The sequence below is a fragment of the Serinus canaria genome, chromosome 6 (assembly GCF_022539315.1).
Source record: "Serinus canaria isolate serCan28SL12 chromosome 6, serCan2020, whole genome shotgun sequence".
NCBI lineage: Eukaryota > Metazoa > Chordata > Aves > Passeriformes > Fringillidae > Serinus > Serinus canaria.
This window is the reverse complement of record NC_066320.1, coordinates 20046346-20065473: the sequence shown is the minus strand read 5'-3', so window position 1 is coordinate 20065473 and position 19128 is coordinate 20046346. Positions and strand designations below refer to the sequence as shown.

Here is a 19128-nt window from a genome sequence, read left to right as displayed (position 1 = left end):
GTTTCACCTGTTTGTAGCAATCAGTGAGTAGCAGATATAAAGAATATTATGAGAAATTATGTTCCATAAACTCATGCTTTCCAAATACCAGCTATGGGACACTGAATAGTAAGTTACGTAGGCAGTGTGTTGACCAAAATAGAAATTGAGGGGGCAAAAAACTATGTCTAAATTGACATAGCTTAAAACAAAAGAGTTTGAGTGCATTTCTGGCCTGGTAAGAAGTACCACAATTTTGCATTCAGATCCATATGATCAAGCACAAAACCCTCACAGGCAGCATGTGACCGTCTACTGCTAATTTTCTGTTTCCCCTGCACTCTTCACTGCCACAGCCCATTGCTGGCACATCTTCCTACAGATACTCTGAAAGCAGAAGAAATCAAATACATACACAACACTATCAAACAGCACATTCTGTTAGGTAAAAAATTGAACTTGCAGCACAACTACAGATTCCAGTTCAGATTCACATGGTTTGTGCTTGGGCTGCCTTCCCATGCAGATGGCACCTGTTTGGGCTATTTTCACTCCACAGCCATGAAAAAGAGAACTGTGGCAATCATTTCCTCACTTTCATGTGAACACACACTGGTCCAGCCAAATTCCTGTTACTGACCAGTTATATTTACATTCACATTACAGTGCTTCTATGGCTGGAGCTCTCTCTTTAGTGCTAATCTAGAAGCTCAAGCAGTAGATGCCTCTTTTAAATAGAGTCCTTCATGTTTGAATACATACTGTCTTTGAAGCAATTATCAGTCTAAGATTAAAGACAGCCTGTAGATATGGGCAGGGAGAAGTACCTCTGAGCTAGGTGAAACACTATGACCTCAAGACAGTAAAATCAGACAGATCTTTTGAAGTGAACTATCAATCATTTTACATACTGCTCAGGAGAGCTTATAGTGGAGCTCTATTGCCAGGATTTCCTAAAGGAAAAGCCAAGCAAAAGCTCACAAAGCTGTCTTTCAAAGAGCAAATTGTGCAATATCCTGTGATTCTCCACACTCCCCAAAAAAGTAGGGAAGTCAAAATCAAAGAACACACTTGGCAAGAGAAGGTTGCACAATAAATTCTCTCTATTAATTCTTTCCTATAAAGAACAACTGGATCCTTCACTCCTGAGTACTTCTAAGAAAAAAAACTGGCCCAATCACCTCTAATAATATTGGAGAGAAAACTTTGTTAATAGAAAAGGATTTAAGAAATGGGTTTCCTTACATGACTGAGAGAAAAAGTTGTATATGGTCATGTCATGAATAAAAATGAAACCTGGTAATCAAACTGATTACTTACTTCAAATCCAGTTTCTTGGCAGTTTCATAGACATTGAAGGCACTAGACTGTATCTATGAGCATTAATGTAACCTGTAAAAAGTAGCTTCCTCTTGAATAGTCATGCATAGACTGAGATCCTTTGATGCAGTACTGTCTCCTCAAAGCATCAAAAATAAGCATTAAAGAGATTCACTGTAAATCATTTTAATCTACTTGCAATTCTTTTTATTCAGCTTCTCATTGCTAAATGTGAGTTTACAATTGTCTGCTTTTATCTCAACTGTGTGAAACCCTAGAGGTTCAGAAATGGCAACTGAGAGCCAAGGCTGCACCTGTACCCTGGCTTGGACTTTTCACACTCTCCTGCAGCTTGATTGCCCATCCCTCCTGTGGGCCAGAGCTCCTGCCTGGGACACATTCCTAGGGTTTCTTGCTGTGCAGAAGTTGCTAAGGGTAGATGCTGCTGCACCACTGAGCCTCACCCCACCAGCAGTCAGGATGTGGCTTCAGGCATCAACCCAGAGCAAGAGCTCAAACAGGCCCCCAGGTTCCCTAGACTAATATGTCACACAGTCATACTCTGTAACTTGCACTAAGACAACGGCAAAAATGGTCTCCATAAAAAGCTGTTGGCATCAAGACTTAAGAATCTTAAAGGAAGATATGCATAGCTGCTATATTATATTTAAATTTAATAGCTTCAGCAGTAGCCCCTGACAAACCCAAAATCAGCACACAAGCCATGTACTAGAAGGTATTAAACTAGGGAGCATTAATTTCAGTGGAAATAAGAAAAGGCAGTCATCAAAGGAGTCGGAGAAAAACTTTCAGGCTCGAAAATACACCCGTCCTCTCAGTGACAGCAGCCAAACTCTGGATTTTGCTTATTTCTCTACAATTGGCTCTCTATGAAGATGCTTTTTCTGACCTTGGGACCTCACATAACAAGAACTTAAATGCTTTATACAAGTCATCTGATCCTTTGTTTCTATTCAAGCATTTAGAAGGCCTTTTTAAAAATTACAATGGCATTTTGAGCATCAAAAATTTAAAACAGAAATGCTTGTATATCCTTTAAGCCATCCTGCCAAGGGACTTAACTGGCAAATCCTGCATACCTGCTTTAGGGAATAGTACCAGGAATTCATCCCCTATCCCTTGCAGCCATATAAAGGAAAATAAAGTTCGTGCCTATCTACATAATCACAAAAGGGACAGTCTGTGTGGATGCAGGTTCCTAAAACATTAGATAAGAAAATACAATTTTGATAAAAGGCTTCAGTGATGTCGCTCCAGAGAAGCAGTACTGTGGGAACACCTCTGCAAAACACCTCATCCAAGACTTCAAGATACATTCTTCTGGGACACCATTATGCCCCACACCCCTGTCCCTCAGCTGGGCAGGCTGGCCCAGGCTTCCAGGCCACGTCTCAGCAGGCAGCAGCACAATCCTCACTGTCCCCAGATGTGCCAGGGAGCAGGGAGGTGACACGGGCATCCCTCAAAACAAACCCCCAGCAACTCAAAACAGTCCCTGTGGCTGGGGAGGAGAGTTTCCTGTTAACCATCACTATGGTCAAGATGCCACCCACATGGTAAAAAAAAAATCCCAGTTCTTCTTTGGCCTTATCCAAATGAGCATATTATGTCAAAGAGGGAGAGTTGCTGGGGTTACAACTACAGAAATAGCATGACGTTATGTTTGTTGCATGGCTCAATCCTACCACTGCCTCCAGGCTCTCCCAGGGCTCCTGAAGAGGAAGGCAGGGTGTTTCCTGCACTGGGGGTCAGTCAGGCTCTGCCCCCACCTCCAGCCTGGGCCCCACAGACACCGCTTTGGGGCCATAAGTAAGGCTGTAGTTGATGGAGAAACTCTTGTTCCTTGCCCTGTCCCTGGTGCAGGTCTCAGGGCCACCCTGCCAGCTGGACACTGTGACATGTCCCTGCCCATATGGGCTGTACAAGTCCACCTGACCACAGTCAGGATCAGTCCCAACATTGGCCAAGAGTTCAGACTCTGCAAACACCTGCTGGGCAAAAAGGAGAGGCCTAGGGCTCTTTGGAGGCACTTGGCCATGCCCTTCTTTATTTAAGGTTTTTCTCTAGTGGTTTTTCTATGATGTTGTACTCAAACCAGCCTTCTCAGTACTGGGGCAGGTAGCCCCAGGCTGACTCCGAGGCAGACCAGAAAGAGCTAAGCAGGTGCCACAGAATCTCATGAACAAGTCTTGTGTAATGAAGACTTTTTTAGAAGTAACTTCTTGGCAGCAGCACCAGTCTAAGAGGTCACACGCCCTATTCTGCTCACCCTGCACTGCACACTCACAAACATCTGTGCACCAAATCAAACCAAAGAACTGATGCAGCTAAACACCCCTATTTTTGTGACTTTTTTCTCAATTTGTTTGTAGTGAACTCCTTCCCCAGTCCATGTCACTGCACAGTTACACAAACACAGGGGCCAGCAGATGACCAGGATGAGAAATCCTGTGTGAGTCAAAGTGGCACCGAGCCCTGAGAGCACGGGACTGGGAGACTGCCCTGAGCATGACACATCAGCAGCCACCCCTTGCTGGGACCAGGGAGGTGACAGCACCACAAGGACAGGCGAGAAAACCTTGGCACTGGGCACTGCAGAGTTTTAAACCCGTAGCTTTGGTTGAGTCAGGAAGAAACAAGGTTAAACCAGCACAGCATTGCAGATGACAGATCCCAAAGGAAAACAGCCCAGGATTTCTGCGACAGCCAGGCAAGAGGCAGCTGTAGTGTAAGGGAAAGCACTGCAGGAGCCTACTGAGCAAATCTCTTATTCTGATATGTGTTCAGTTAAGTGGGAAGATTATATAAGCAAAAGGGAATATGACACAGCAATATATTCCTATCTACTTCTTCACACTATCAGTGTGAATTTTAACTAACTCAAAAGTAATTTAATTTTCAAAATAACTTTTAGGGAGCAAAATTGCAAAGTTGACCGGACCACAACCAGATACAATGCAAAGTGGAATTCCAGTTTTGTGTATTACATGACATTCAACACTGTATTATTCCTTAAAGCTCACAAACTTTATAAAATATCCCCAAAAAAAGCAATTTGTACACTATCGGCCCAGCCTAGAAAATACTGTATTCAAACATCAAGCAATTCCTATGCTGAAGGCTCAGAGACCAAAAACACCAGCCTGCCAAGATCACAACGATACTGCTATCAAAGACAAAAATCTCATGGCAGGCTATTTCCCCAGAGTCACCTGCACTAACCAGGAAAGTCTGTTTTGCTCCTTCAGTTTCACAAGAAAAAACTTTAGTCATTACTCTCTGGGGAGAATAATTCCATGGGAAAACCTAGCCAAGTGGCAATAAGAATCCCACCTTTGTGTGTCCCCAAAGCATACTGTACATATCAAAACATATTAACATGATGTGGATGCACACTTTTTAAACAAGTAAGTACTAGGTTTCTTCCCTAGAACAGCCTTAGGTTATAAACTAAGCTGCAGAGAGACCAAAGATACAGAAGGGGAGCAACAAGAGCCATCCTCCAAAGGTGCAGAATTCAAATGAATCAGCCCTTCAGGATAAAGGCTGGATATGAACAACTGCCTACACTGCCCCTCAGAAGCAGCTGGCTGCCTCCAAAGTTCAGCTTTATAGAGGCAAATATGGGTGAGCTTAAGACTGAGCAAAAAGTCCCAAGCTCAGAGATATCAGAGCATAAAACACTGCTGGTCTGCACCTTGGGTGGGAACAGCCTTTGCTGTGGAAGGATCTCTGGAAGGATCAGGTAAATTAGTTTAAAAACAGGGTAAGGAATATTTTTTTCCCTTTACAGTTACATTCAAAAGAAAGGGTAAAAGATGGTGGTTTTCTCTTGCTTTTACTATGGAACCTCGGGAAAGGCAAAGTTCCCACGCAGCATGTACCCACCTGGCACAAATTCACCAGGAGCGGGGAGGAGGAGGGGAACCAGGCCCTGCATCCCTCCCCTCAGCCGGTGAAATCCCCTGGGCTGGGCAGGTGACAGCGAGCGGCTCACCGGCCCCGGCACGGCCCGCTGGGCTCGCCCCATCCTCCTGCTGCCGGCCGGGCCTCTCCCCGGCCCCCCCGAGCCAGCGCAGCCCGGCGGCTCCGGCGGCTCCGGCGGCGGGGGCGGACCAGCGGGGCCCCGCGTCCCCGTTCCCGAAGGCTCCTCCTCGGCTCCCGGCTCCGCAGCCACCTGTGCGCGCCCCGGGCGGGGCGGGGCCGGGCCGAGCCCCGGGTCCCTCCTCTGCCGGTGCCTGCGGGCGGGACGGGACGGGACGAGGAGAGGAGAGGAGAGGCTCCGGCAGCGCGGCGGGACCCGGCGGAGGGAGAGCCCAGCCCGGGCCGGCCCGGGGAAGCGGCGGCGCCGGCAGGTGCCGGGCCGAGGGCAGCGCGTACCGGCGGGGCAGCGCTCACGGGTATGGACAAGCTCAACCGGCTGACGGTGCCGGCCGGGGAGAAGTTCAGGTAGGGGCTGGTGCCGGTCTCCTGCGGGAGCGGGGCTGCCGCGGGAAGGCAGCGCTGGGACGGGACGGGAGGGGACGGGATGGGACGAGGCGCTTCCCGCAGCGCAGCGCGGGGGATTGGAAGGCGCCGGGGCACGAGGAAGCTGGCCGAGGTTTTAGAGTGCAAGGGAGTTTTACCCGTTTTGACCCGGTGGCCAGGGCGGCCGCAAGGAAGTGCGGAAGGTAAACACCGGTCTGGAGTGGATAACGCAGATTTCGAAGCAAAATAGGTGTCGGCTTCACCTGCTGCGCAAAGAGGAATATTTTCAAAGTGTCTGTTTTCAAAGCTGTAAGGAAATAGTGTGTGACTCATTATGATGTATGAGTCTTATGCAAATTAGAAAAACTTGATTAATTGCTTAATGTTTTAATGTCCTATGAAGATGGCTTTTGCAGTTAAGTTTTGTAATGTTTCCTAATCTTCGAAAGAACTGGTGGAATAGAGGGAACTGGAAAACGGGAAATGTTCCTAAGTGAAGGAGAACAATGTTAAATACAGGGTTTGAGAGGAAAAAAGCAGAAGCTGGCCATTACTGAAGTATTTTTAGTGTGTCTCGATTCATGTGCTGCTACAGTTGGCACCTCGAGGCTCTTTCATCATGAGTTTTTGTATTTCTGAATAGTTAAAAGAAGTTCTGTTTCATATTAAGGTAACATGGAATTCTTTTCCTCCTCTGAAAAAATAAGAATTAAATACTGAAAAATATTTTTTCCTAAAATAAGTCATACTTAAGCACTCATGCTAACTTATAAACTCTTCCTAAGTCTCTCTCCCTCTCTCCAGAAACCTTCATGCAAACTGGAATAATCCCTTGTAAAGCTAATTTTGATGGAATGCAGTTTATGGATACCTACTCTCTCCATACTGTGGCAGTATTGTTGGGGGGTGGGGGTGTTCTTGCAGAGCTGCAGTGACCCTTATGCTCCTCAGCCAGGCACAGCTAATGAAAGCCAAGCAGGCTGCATCCTAAGCCCAGCCAAGAACCCTGTGGAAGGCTCAATGGATAGGGAGAGGAACGCAGGGAATTTCCTCATTGCCTGCAATTTACCACCTTGAGTAGTGTGAACTGGTTTAAATGGTGTCATGGCTCAGTGTTGGTCTAAACTAGCTATCTTTAAATAACAAGTTGAGAAACAAGACGGAAAGCTTGATTCCATCCATTACTGGTACATGTAAAAATTAGGTACACACCCTCTGCTGTCCTAAAGTTGTAGCTGGGATTCTCCTTCTGCACTTTTGCAAACAATTAAAGCAGGATTACCTTCAAGTATCTAAAGTGGGTCTATGTGTGAGGGTTCAACGGCCCACAACTTTTTGGTGAACTGATTCAAAAGCCCTAAACCCGAAAGGCAGCACCACCCTTCTGCTGCACCTTCACACAGACGACACTCTCCTTCTCATCTCCTTCTCATAGTTGTAAAATAGGGAAGAGAAAGAAGTAGCTCTGCTTTCCTGTATTAACCTGAAGTATTACACGTTACTTTTTCTCTCCTCCTCATGGCCAATTCAGCCTATTTGTGCAAGGAAAGAAGGAGCACCCATTTCTCAAGCGTGTGAGCGTCCTCACCACACACAGTGGACACACGTGCTTTGACTTGAGCATGTTGAAATACTCCTTAGAAACCTGGATGTGTGGCTACAAAATCTTACTGTGGTGTCAGAATTTTAAAACCTGAGTAGATATTCACAGGTTAAATTTAAGAGAGCTATGCAAATACAGGAAGAGATCAGCATAACATGGCAGGAGCCTTCTCCATCTTTCAAACACCTGGATGCCCCCTGTGACCTGTTGACAGTGCAGTTGACTTTGTAATTCCACACCTGTCTGCATGGAACACACATAGGTGGTTCAGAGTTTGTACTGAATGTTACATGATCTACATGATTATGTCAAAAATGTACTTTTCTTCATACACTAAGATGCAGTGCCAAGAAACGTTCCTGCCAAACATAGTTACAATTTATGTGATTATAGTTTGCATTTTTAAAGACAACTTTCTTAAAATTTCTGCTTTGTAGCAGGAAAAGTTAAAAAAGCACTACTGTTGAGTCTGAGAGAGGATCTTTTGATTTTTTTTTAAGTGTAGACCTGAAAAACTAGATATTATGTGGTTTTGCTAAGCTCAGCTATTCTCCATGGGTATAGTTGAGCCTACCAGACCTAGCTTTTTATTGCATTAGCAAATCTTACGTCAGATCTGAATTCGTAGCATGTTCCATTTGTTAAGTTTATAGTTACAGTAAGAACTATAAATGTTCTTATATGTCTGTCTGCCTAACATGTTGTGGTGTGTACATTGTTTGCAGTTAAGCCACTCAAGCACTCAACTAACTTCAGTAATAGCTGCACAGGAATACTGGAACTTCATGGAATTCTGGTATTAATTTCTATACAGTGTTTCTTACAAGGCATGCACAGGATTGTACAAATATTCCCTCAGAGTACATGGTGTGTTCTAACTGCTTCCTTATAGTCAGGAAAAATTAATTCAAAGGCTTGGTTATTTATTGTGAGATAAACTAATCTTCTGTGGTTCACAGAAGTAATTTGGTGCTTTGAATTGTCTCCCAAAGAGAGTGGATTGAATAGGTGAGCAATAGCCATACTGCCATGGCAAGCTCTAGTGTGCCTGGATTTCAGACTGAACTTCAGGGGAAAAAAAATTTTGCTGCAAACATACAAAAATAGATGCACTCATGATCAGGGACAGTAGGCAGCATGGGTAATGGGAAGTTGGAAGCTCAGAAGAAAAATCTGCACTAACCTTGTAAACTCTTTTGTGATTTAACTTCCCTACACTATAAGCCTATGATTCCTAGTACTTAAATAATTTCTAGCTACTATATCTGACTCTTCATACTTGCTGCATTTTTTTATTATGACCACAAACCCTAATGATGACCTTCTGCCCATAGCTGGCTTTGCTGTGTAGCACAAAGTCCTTCTGGAGGCATCATCACCCCTGTGGTGATGGGCAAACCATGGCACAAACCAAAGTGTGCCACATGCTTTCACTTGCCTAAGGTCATGCAGTCAGGAAGTTCCAGATTGCAAACAGCCTTTTCCAAGGCTTAAAATCCCAATCTCCAAGCATAATGCCCATTTAAAAGAAAGTGGAAATAAGCTGGCAGTTTACTTTTCTCAGGTTGGACAAGTGTGTCTGGGGGTTTTTTGCAGGATTTTGTATTAGTCCCACTTGTTAAACAGAAGGGTTTAAGTCCTAATTCTATGAAAATCAAGAGCAGTTTCCTTAAGGCCTGAATGTCTGTGTCTGTCAAACCTGGAGGTGTTTATGGTCTTTACTAATTTTCTACTGGTAGCTTGGCTCTAACTGCAGGGCCTTTTTCTTTAACAGAGGATCTTCTGGCAATGTGTCTTCTTGAAAGTGTATAATAGAAAAAAATAATTCATTTGGGATTGAAATTTTATTTATTATCTCAAATTTCATCCTATGTATAGGATGCTTTACCATAGGGAGCATTTACTTTTGGACAAAATGTTTGGGGAATATCTGAATATGAGTTTTGTACTGTAAGAAAATATTTTATTATAGTAGTTCTACTAATTCCTCTTAGTGGCAGCAAACAGTCTTAGAAACTTAATCTGTTTTTTCAAGGCAATTTTTAACTTAGTTTTTAACCTCAGTGAACTTGAACAGGTCAAAAGAACCAAAATAAACTCAAGCAAGAAATGAACTGGCAGTAACCTATAGAATGTTCCCCATGACAGAATTAGGCATCAAGCCCCACATCCAACTTTAACATCTCAACCTCTCAGTAGTTACAGAGTCCAGAGGAAAGGCTCTGCAAATGATAGCATCATTCAGTGGTTTGGGTTGGAAGGGACCATCCTCTTCCCATCCCTCTGACATGGGCAGGGAAACCTTCCACTCGATCAGGTTGCTCAAAGCCCCATCCAACCTGGCCTTGAACACTTCCAGGGGTGGGACAGCCACAAGTTCTCAAGCCAACATGTTCCAGTGCCTCACCACCTTCACAGTAAAGAATTTCTTCCTAATATCCAAACTGCTCTGTTTGATGCCATTCCCCCTTGTCCTGTTACTGCATACCCTTGTAATCAGCTCCTTTCCAGCTTTCTTGTAGACCCCCTGCAGTTACTAAAAGACTGCAATAAGATCACCCCAGAGCTTTGCCTTTTCCAGGCTGAACAATCCAAATTCTCTCAGCCTCACTTCTGCTCTTCCACCTGCTCTGGAGATCTCCCCTTTCTAGCAAAAGTCTAATCTGCCTTAGGACATAACAGCTGGGAAGGGCTTCTGCTCTTCAGCACTCATTGCTACCCAAAGCCACCGCCTGTCTCAGCTTCCAGTGTCTCCTGACAGCTTCCCACTCACAGTACCACTCTGTGGTGGCAGCAGCTTTTGTGGCACACCCGTGTTTTAGCCCAGCAAAGTGTAGGCTGAACATAAGGTCACATGAAATCCCACTTAAGTGATTTGCAGTCTTCAAAGCCGAGTTTCACAGGCAGAGGGAAAGGAGGACACCAGCTACACTTGCCGTGCTGATGAGCACAAACAGAAGATTTTTCTGTAGGATGGTTAGGTCCTGTTTGCCATACAAAGCACAGGATTTTGATTAAAAGATAAAGTTTTATAATCTCTATTTCCTCTAGTTTTATGTCAGCTTAAATAGTTCATAAATTCTCTCTCGTCTCTGGACTTCGGAATAAAATGAGATAGGAAATGCAAACTTCCCCAAATACCACTGCAAAAATCCATTCTTTCACTCAGTGTGACTTCTCCAGTCAAATCCTCTTGCTTCTCCCTCTGACCTTGCTTCAGCACAGCATAGCCTCCATCCCATCTATATTTGTCCTTCTTTACTCCCTTCTATCTGCACAACCACTTCATTCTACCAATCCCTTTAAAGCTTCTTTTCTTATTTCCAGCTATGTCATCCAATCTGGACTAATCCCCAGGCTAATAAACCAACCAACCAAAACAACCAATCCTGAAACACACTAATTTTTATTAAAAACAAAAAACCAAAAGAAGCACCCACCCACAAACTAAAGGGGGGAAAACCCAAACTAAACCACCACATAGGATTTATTCTTACAAAGAATTTCTGCCTCTAATGCTGTTTATAGAAAGTATGTTTAAGTGTGACTGTGATCTATATGTGTTTTAAACAAAATTATGGTAGTGTGGACAAAATGATGCAGTATAATATTGAAACTATCAAGAGATGCCCTGCTTTAGTCTCTGCAGGTAGACAGCAGTGTAAGGGTGTAATGTGTTCATAAGATCAGCTATGCTTATGTAGTACCTATAGCTGCATTCTTCTTGTGCTGGCAAAATTACTAAGTTATTGGCAAATAAAATATGTTCCAAATAAAATAAGGCCTGCTAACATAACTGCTAAAATAACTGCCCAGGGTAGGAGCATTTGCCAACCATAGCAATGACAAGTGACACTGTCCTTGGCCTGCAACTGTCAGTTACTCAGCAGAAGCAAATAATTTAGATTTGATCTAATGACATAGGGTGGTTTTTTTAGTTTTTTTAGTAACTTAATAAATTATTAAGAACCAAGCAAATAACCCAATAAATTAATTTTCATGCCCAAGGGGAAAAAAACAACATTCCAGCAAACGTGGCAAAACTTTTTTACTATTAGTTTATAAATGTGCCCCACACAGCTGTGTAGAGTGCTAGATATTAAATCATAATATGATATTGCAGGTACCCAGTATATGTTGATTGCAGAACAAAACAGTTTTACAGAATCATTCAAAATCTACATACTGCACAGGACATTAAAATGTGATAGATGCTTTGCTTTTGGAAGGCAAATATGGCAATCATAAATCGTGACAGAAAAGCCCCACTGGAAAACCATATTAGTTTATATGCTCAGCAGACAAGAGAATTGAAAAATTGATGGAAAATGGTGGCTGAAGGGGACAGTACTTTCCCATTTGGCTTTAGGGTATCATCTTAGATTTTTGGTAAACTGCAGGAGGATGAAATGTAGATATGTCTGGTTTGTGCCAGCTGTAATAAATTACTGAGGAGTAACAGAAGCTTGAAAATTCTATTAGTATCTTTATCCTAATTGGTTAGTATATACATTTTGAACAAGTTTATTTTCCACACATAAGCAAAGCCAGATGTGCAATGCTACAAGTTTCTGACCTCAACATAAATTACTACACAGTAAATGCTTTAGAAATAATTGAAATAAGGTATTTTAAATGTAAATGTGAAATGTAAATTATGAGTACATCATGTACTCATATGTACTATGAGGCAATAATATGAAAAACATGACTATATGTTTTTCAAGCTTAATTCAAGGGGAAACCAGGTGAAGTAAGCTATTAACAGAAGAGGCTATACCATGTGTCTTAATGTTTCCTTTCTATCTTAAAATATGGATGCTGTAGGCATCTGTGCAAGATGCACAGAGGCAGCAAAGTGCTACTGGAGCTGTAGCTACATGGCCAGTTGAATTTGGCATAAGTCTGAGCTGCTGCCAAAAGAGCAGGTCCCTTTCTTCTACCCTCCCAAGGCCCCTGCTCACTCTGCCCTCTCACTACCAGCAGGGTTCCAGTGACCACGTGGCAGAGCTGTGTCTGATCCTGCTGATATCTAAGTTGGCAAAAGAAAAAAGAAGTTAGTTTCCCAGCTGGAATTCCCATGATTCATCATAGCTGGGGAAGCACAGAGGGCAGAGAGAAGTGGAATTTCCCCTTTCAGTGGCAGCCCACGTGGGCTCCATTAGAGTGACCTAGGGACCAGCCAGGGAATTTCTCCAGAGTTTAACAAAATTTGATTGGCTTCAGAAGAAAACAAACCTGATCCATGAGCAGCCTCCATTAGGTCTCTGTCAGTGCCACCCCACATCTCTGACGGGTATAATGCTTCTGTAGCTTGAGCAAGAACACTTTCAGCCCAAGTACAGCAGTGTTTGTCAGTGGGAATATTCTGGATCCATACCAGGTCCTTTCTTTATTCATTTCCCTACAATGCCTTTCTGCTTCCTCTTCTTTTTGAAATATAAAAGCCACTTAAGTCTTGTAAATTTCTGCCGTTGTTCTCCTTCAGTGGCCAGGCTGTAGGGTACTAATCCTTCAGGGAAGTACACTTAGTTTTAGCTGAAACTGTATTTTAGAGAATCCTAATGGGTTGAACTTCCTCCTGCTGCCTGAAAACCTTCAAGAAAAGTGGAGTAAGTCTTGTGAATGTGGTTTCTGTGTGGGAGTTGTTTTTTTGTTTTGGTTTGGTTTTTAATCCATTAACTGACATCCAGAGAGCTGGTGCAAAAAAGATCAGCAAACCAAAAAAAAAGGGCTCAAAACAGAGCAGGTCAGTTACAGAACAGAAAACATAGCTTATCTTTTTATGTCAAGGAGTGACATGTAATATTCACTTATATAGTGTAATACCTCATTCTTTTCTGTATTCCCTATGATGTTATTCAGTTGGGATAAAGGGGAGAGCAGTCTGCATAACAGGGAAGAGGTGTCCAAACCCTGGATGGTTGGTTTGTTTATTTGTTTCCAAGCAAATTCCAATGTTTAGCATTGAAAACCTAGAATGGGTTCTTTCAATATGCAGAACTCCCAGTCACCCTAAAGTAATTACACTTTTTACTTTCATGTTAGGCATGATTTCTGTCAAGAATGTATTTATTCCTTTAAATGCCACATTTTCTGTTAACTCAGTGAGTATTAGTACTTACCAGTACAAGGATGACTGACAGCTTTTTTGTAAAGATTATGTAGAGGACAAATGAAGATGAAAAATACAATCAATATTTAGCCTTTCTATGCCTCTGTGTGTACCATGTCAACACACACCTGCTCTAACTACAGGGTTTGCCTTTAGGCAAAACAGTGGATGATTCAAAAGTGAGCAGAAGAGGATGTTTCTGAGACTTTAAGAAATCAACACTCTTGTCCAAATGAATATAAACTATTGTCATTTCCCCTTGTGCATCTCCCAAACACGGGTGAGAACAATTCCTTGTTTCTTCTTCCTCTCAGATAGGTAGTTGTAATTGACTTCTCCCAATAATCAAAACTCTTTGAACTTCTCTTGTCAGCTTTGAGATAGCTTTACAGATAAAGATCAAAGGCTCAGTGCCTTGACTGGATGGTTTAGTGCCACAGGTTACCACCTCCAGTTCCAAACTTCCTCTTCTCCCACCAAGAAAGCCATTGCAGGGGTGGATAAAATCCCAGAGTGGATGAGGGGTCCTAAGGCCCTACCTTGGACCAGTAACTACTGAAGTGGTTTATCTGACTGCACCTCAAGGATTCAGCTGTCTCTCTTACACATTTTTATGCATTTTACACATATCACAGCCTTAGAAAACACCAGCTGTGACCCAGGTGGCTGATTCAACCTGGCATTTCCTTGCAAATGACTCCCATTCTTGCTTTTCCAGGTAGAATATAAGGGTGTGTGCATGTAGAGATCTGAAGCACCTGAAGGAGGTCTAATGAGGAATTAGATGCTTTCTCTATTTCATATTTCTTTTTGCTTTCTACTGAGGAATTAGAAGTGTGGCTGAAGGGGGTAGAGTTGTTTTATAACATTTAATTGCATTGTCTTTGAAGCACAAAAGTGACAACTAATATGAAAATACATCTTAAGAAGACACCCAGTTCACCAAAATCCATGTTCTTCCACAAAGACCATGGCAGGAGCATTGCTTTCATGGAAGCCTGGCATAGGAAAGGTGGTCCTTTTCCTGTTTGTTAATTCAGTTTGAGAAGATATTTCAACATAAGAGCTACATGCTTTTCAAAATCTCAAGTGGTAGTTTTACAAATCCCCTTCTAGGTAAGCAGGTTCTCCCCACAAAAGGAAGCAGGAGTCTTCCCTTTGTCCAGAAACAATAACTTTCTTTCTGAATTTGGTCACCTGCATAGCTCTCTATAAAACTGAAGAATAATAGAAACACAAAACAAAGACCAGCTGGGGAGGAGGTGGTGGGATAATTGTGCTGTGAAAAGTAATAAAGGAGGGGTCTGGACATGCTGTTCTTTTAGTTTCATATTCTAATGTGGAGGTTTTTTTAATTAACAGAAGTAGCTGTTATAATTTTTAGATTTCTGCTCTTTGAGTTTTGTTTTGTACCTTCTAATAGCTTAGCTTTTATTCTCCAAATTTGTTATATTCTTCCTTGCTTTCTGTTTTGTGGTTGTTTCCTGGGGTATTTTTGGAGATTTTTTTTGTTTTAAGTCTAAATTTGCACTTACTAAATCCCATGCTAGGTTTCTAATGCCAAGTATTTAAATTTGCCTGAAAAAGAACCCAAACAAATGAAAACCCTGAAAAACATTTTTTTGTTTTAATGTGATCCACCTTTCTTAAGCCAAAAGTGAGTGCTACACCTACCCACAGTCTTACTTAAAGTGAATGGACAAAGTCATCTTCAGAAAATGTGACTGTACTGCAGGCTGTCCTGTCAGTGAGAAACAGATATACCCAAAAAGGTAGAAGAACATGCAATTAGCATGCAAATTGTCTGATTTACTGATTTATTTTTTAAATTATTTTTACTGTTTTAAAACCAAGTAAACTTCATCAGTTGAAGACCTAACTGATGTGATGAGGAGGAGAAGGAACATACAGGTCCCTTAATGTTGAGCAAATCAATATTGCTTGTAAAGCAATTACAGATTTATAATACCCATAAATACAATTTCTCAAAAACTAGTCTAAATGGTGTGAGAATTCCATATTACACAAATCTGTCTGAAGGCAAGACAGACTTCTGTTTCTCAAGTCTAGGGACTCTGTACCTCATCTCACATCTGAGTTGAAAACTTGTTACACACATTATTCTTCTTCATTTTTCTCTTTAAAACCTATTTTACCTTTGGAAAGCTTTTGTAGGATGGGGTGCATGCCAGAGAGCCAAAGGCTTCCAGGTGATGTTTGAAGGTGGGGATGTGTCACAGGCCAGGTCTACCCATCATCCTCACTTCATCATCACATACTTCTCATAGCCTGAACTGTGACCAGATCAAAGAGAGGGTGGGTTTGTTTCATTTTGTTTTATCTTTAGGCAGCTCTGCCAGTCCTTGAGTGCAGCAAGCACACAACAAATCCTTCTTTCAGGATGTATGGCATTTATAATGGGAAAACTTTCCACCTTCCTTCAAGTACTTATCACTGCTACTGACCCCTTCGTTATTTGATCTGATAATTCTGAATTACTGGAGTTTTTAGCTACAAAAATAGCAACACAGAACTAAAAAGAGTTTTGGTTTAGGTTTCTGCCTTTTTTCTTATTCCTTCCATTAGCATTTCTAATGTACTTGTAAGAAACCTAAAACTCTTTAGAAGCACCTACAGCCAAGACTTCCAAACTTAGTATCTGCAGAACTTTGAAAATCTATTGTGTGCCATGAGATCCTGATCAAAGGGTCCCATCCACTCTATGCAAGTTACAATTAAAATGGATCTCAAAATATCTATTGCTGAAATGTGTTTTTAAAGATTAGCAGTAACACAGACTGCACTTTTAACTGCAAACCTGATTTTGCATAAAAAGATCCCAGACAGGTTTAATGAAGAGTTAAAGTTGCTTCTTTAGCTACAAGCTCTAAGTTTGACCTCTTGATTATCTTTAATTATATGCAATGCAAAGTAAGTCAAGCATTACTCATTATTTTTATTTACAGTACTAGCTGATGGAGGTCCTTGAGTGTTTCTAGTATCTGCTCATCCCAAGAGAGCAGTAGAGAATGAACATTAGTTGGTGATGAGGTCCTGACTCAGGTGTTGAGAAGGAGGAGGTTGTAGTTCTGTACCTGACACAAGGGCTGCCTGCACTGGGCCGTGGGAGCCCCCTTGCCTGGCTGCTCTCGGGGCTGCTGCTCTGGTGAGGTCCTCTCTCAACAAACCCCTTTTCTTGAAGTACAATCTCAAGTATTTGAGAGCCATAGGAGAAGTATTTTACTGCTAGTCAGATATGTAGATTCAGTCAGAACTCTAGGTGTATCAATGCCCTTCTGTGTTTCACTTTCCTCATAGCTCTGGAATGGCCTTTGGGCCTGGGATTGAGTGCTTAAGGATTTGGAGAACCCGCTTGCCATAGACTTTTCTATCTGCCTCTCATCTTCTGTCTCTCTGAGATGACAAATCAGACAGAAAGCTCTTCCTAAAACTTTTCAGTTGTTGCTTTTTATATGGCCTGGCAGTTAAAGAAATTTCAGCCTCCAGCTGACTGGACAGACTGGTTTTTGCAGCTCATTCAGCTTTATGGGTGGAAGGGGATTCCTCTTAAACAGGAGATCAGCTGTGCTTGATGGCTTCCTACACTTCCCACTTAGTGCACTGGTTATCTGCTTACTCTTACAGGCTTCAGACAAGTTAAATTCTCCAGGGACAAAAATCAAGTATTTTGACAACTCCTACAAAGAGCTATGTAACTTTAAAAGCTGAAGAAATTCACACTAATTCATATTAGGGTACTCTCTAATTTATCAAAGTTGTAATTAGAAACCTAAATGCCTCCATAAAAAGGGTAAGGAAGAAGAGACAGATTTTTAAGAAATTTGACTATGCAAAAAATGGGAATGTTTTCATTTCAGTCCATCTACTTGAAAAAATATCATAATAGCACCAGTGATTTCCTAATTTAAATGCACCTTTTTTAAATATAAATATGTAATAAAATGATCTTTTAAACTGTAGCCTTATTCAAGATTCATGGAAGATCCATGATGCTCTAATCAATTCACCTAAATATGATCAAATGAAAAGCAAACTAATTCAAGTACTTGTACTTACCAATTTTGTACTTACTTGTATGCATGTGTGAAGATTTTTTAGCAAATAAATTACAATATAGAATTAAACCAGTAACATGAAAAAAACCCACCTTTAAAAAAATAATAATTTTGCTAATGCAAAGATATTAGTGTCAGTGATGAGCAATAAGCAATATTCTGATAGAAATCTACAATTAGATTTTTGTTGGTGAGTTCTATCTCCGACAAACAACAAAGGAAATGTAACTGATGCTGACATCCATCCCTAATTGAAGTCTGGCAAGCTTTTAGAAGAAACACAAACACTTACAACCATTCTCCCCAAACTAGAACTAAACCATTTAGATCTCCTCTCATTCTTTTCATTCCTCATTACTTTTCATTTATAGACACTGCCAGGTGCCAGCTGGGGCACAGCACAGAAACTGCAAACTGCAGATGATGGCTATTTCTGATGTTTCAAGCAGAACCAGAAGCTGATCTGTTAAGAAAAAAACCCCAACAAATACAACAGAAAAAGGAGAAGTTCTTCTGAGCTTTTCACCTCAGATTTAATGTGTCTGGTTACTTTAGATAATAATCCAGGCTGCTCTTATAGGTGCAGTATATTGTTGTTGGAAATTCTGGAGCATTTTGCTGTACACCTGTTTCTCACAACTAGAAGTAATTAATTTCTTTAAATTAGCAGGTAACACTGTATAATTTTGCTGTAAATTATCAGTTTGAGTTTTCAGCAGGAGTTAAAGATGTACTTGTGACTTATTTGTCCATTATTCTCATTATATTTAAGTGTCCCATATATGGCCAGAAGTCAGAGGGCGTCACCGTTATAGCCTTGCAGAGTTTTGAAGTCAGTTCTAGATAAAATATCTACATTTAAATATTCTAAACTATTAATTTAGGCAAGGATTTATTTTTTCCTGATGAACTTACTCTTAAATTGATTGTTTATGCTGTATTTAATTGTATTTAGAAGGATAACAAATAATGCTAAAGAGCTTCTTAAAAGGAAGGAAAACTTCATGCTGATTTAACAATTAAACTACTTATTGAGGATATATTGAGCGTATTTTTCTTAATTTATATTAATGTTCAACCACTTGGTAAATTAATACTAGCTTTGTTTAATATCTTACAGGAAGCTTCAAAAGATGGTGCATGACATCAAGAAAAATGAAAGTGGGATAATAAACAAGTTCAAAAAGTAAGTTTGCAATGTCAGTCCCTAGTTTAATCAATGTGGGGAAGTTTGTATTATGAGCAGAGTGGTGTGTAGTACTTTAGTGATGGGACCATATCATTCCAGAGGGATGCACTTCAGTGCATGGCAAGGGCTTTGGTTCAGACTGTGCCCTGCAGGATTGTCATCAGTATTAAAACTATTATAAAGGAGTTGCAGAACTGGAGTCCAATGATAGGTTGTGTTTGTAGCCTTGGAAAAAAAACAGTATTTGAGTGAAGAGCTTTTTTTTTTTTTTTTTTTTTTTTTTTTTATGTTTGCTGGGAATGGTCATTGCTAGTTGTTTGCATGTGTGCCTTTCTCCTTAGGCAGCTGTTTAGGCTTC

At 41.4% G+C, this 19128-nt stretch overlaps 2 protein-coding genes across 9 annotated transcripts in view; one reads left to right on the top strand and one right to left on the bottom strand.

Annotated features, from left to right (window-relative positions):
- Positions 1 to 5398, bottom strand: part of DNTT (DNA nucleotidylexotransferase) — a 145524-nt gene extending 140126 nt beyond the window's left edge. Inside the window, exon 1 of the mRNA XM_030241268.2 lies at positions 5209 to 5398. The gene's annotated coding sequence lies outside the window, so the exon portion shown is untranslated. The remainder of the gene's footprint in view (positions 1 to 5208) is intronic.
- BLNK (B cell linker) overlaps positions 1 to 19128 on the top strand; it is an 89352-nt gene that overhangs the window by 40605 nt on the left and 29619 nt on the right. For 6 of the 8 annotated variants that reach the window (XM_009087277.4, XM_050976611.1, XM_050976610.1 and 3 more), the window contains one exon: positions 18702 to 18767. In XM_009087277.4, the coding sequence (XP_009085525.3) occupies positions 18702 to 18767 (66 nt within the window). Of the gene's footprint in view, positions 1 to 5599; positions 5770 to 18701; positions 18768 to 19128 lie in introns of those variants that run through there. The other 2 variants (XM_018910756.3, XM_018910758.3) reach the window with 1 other exon arrangement.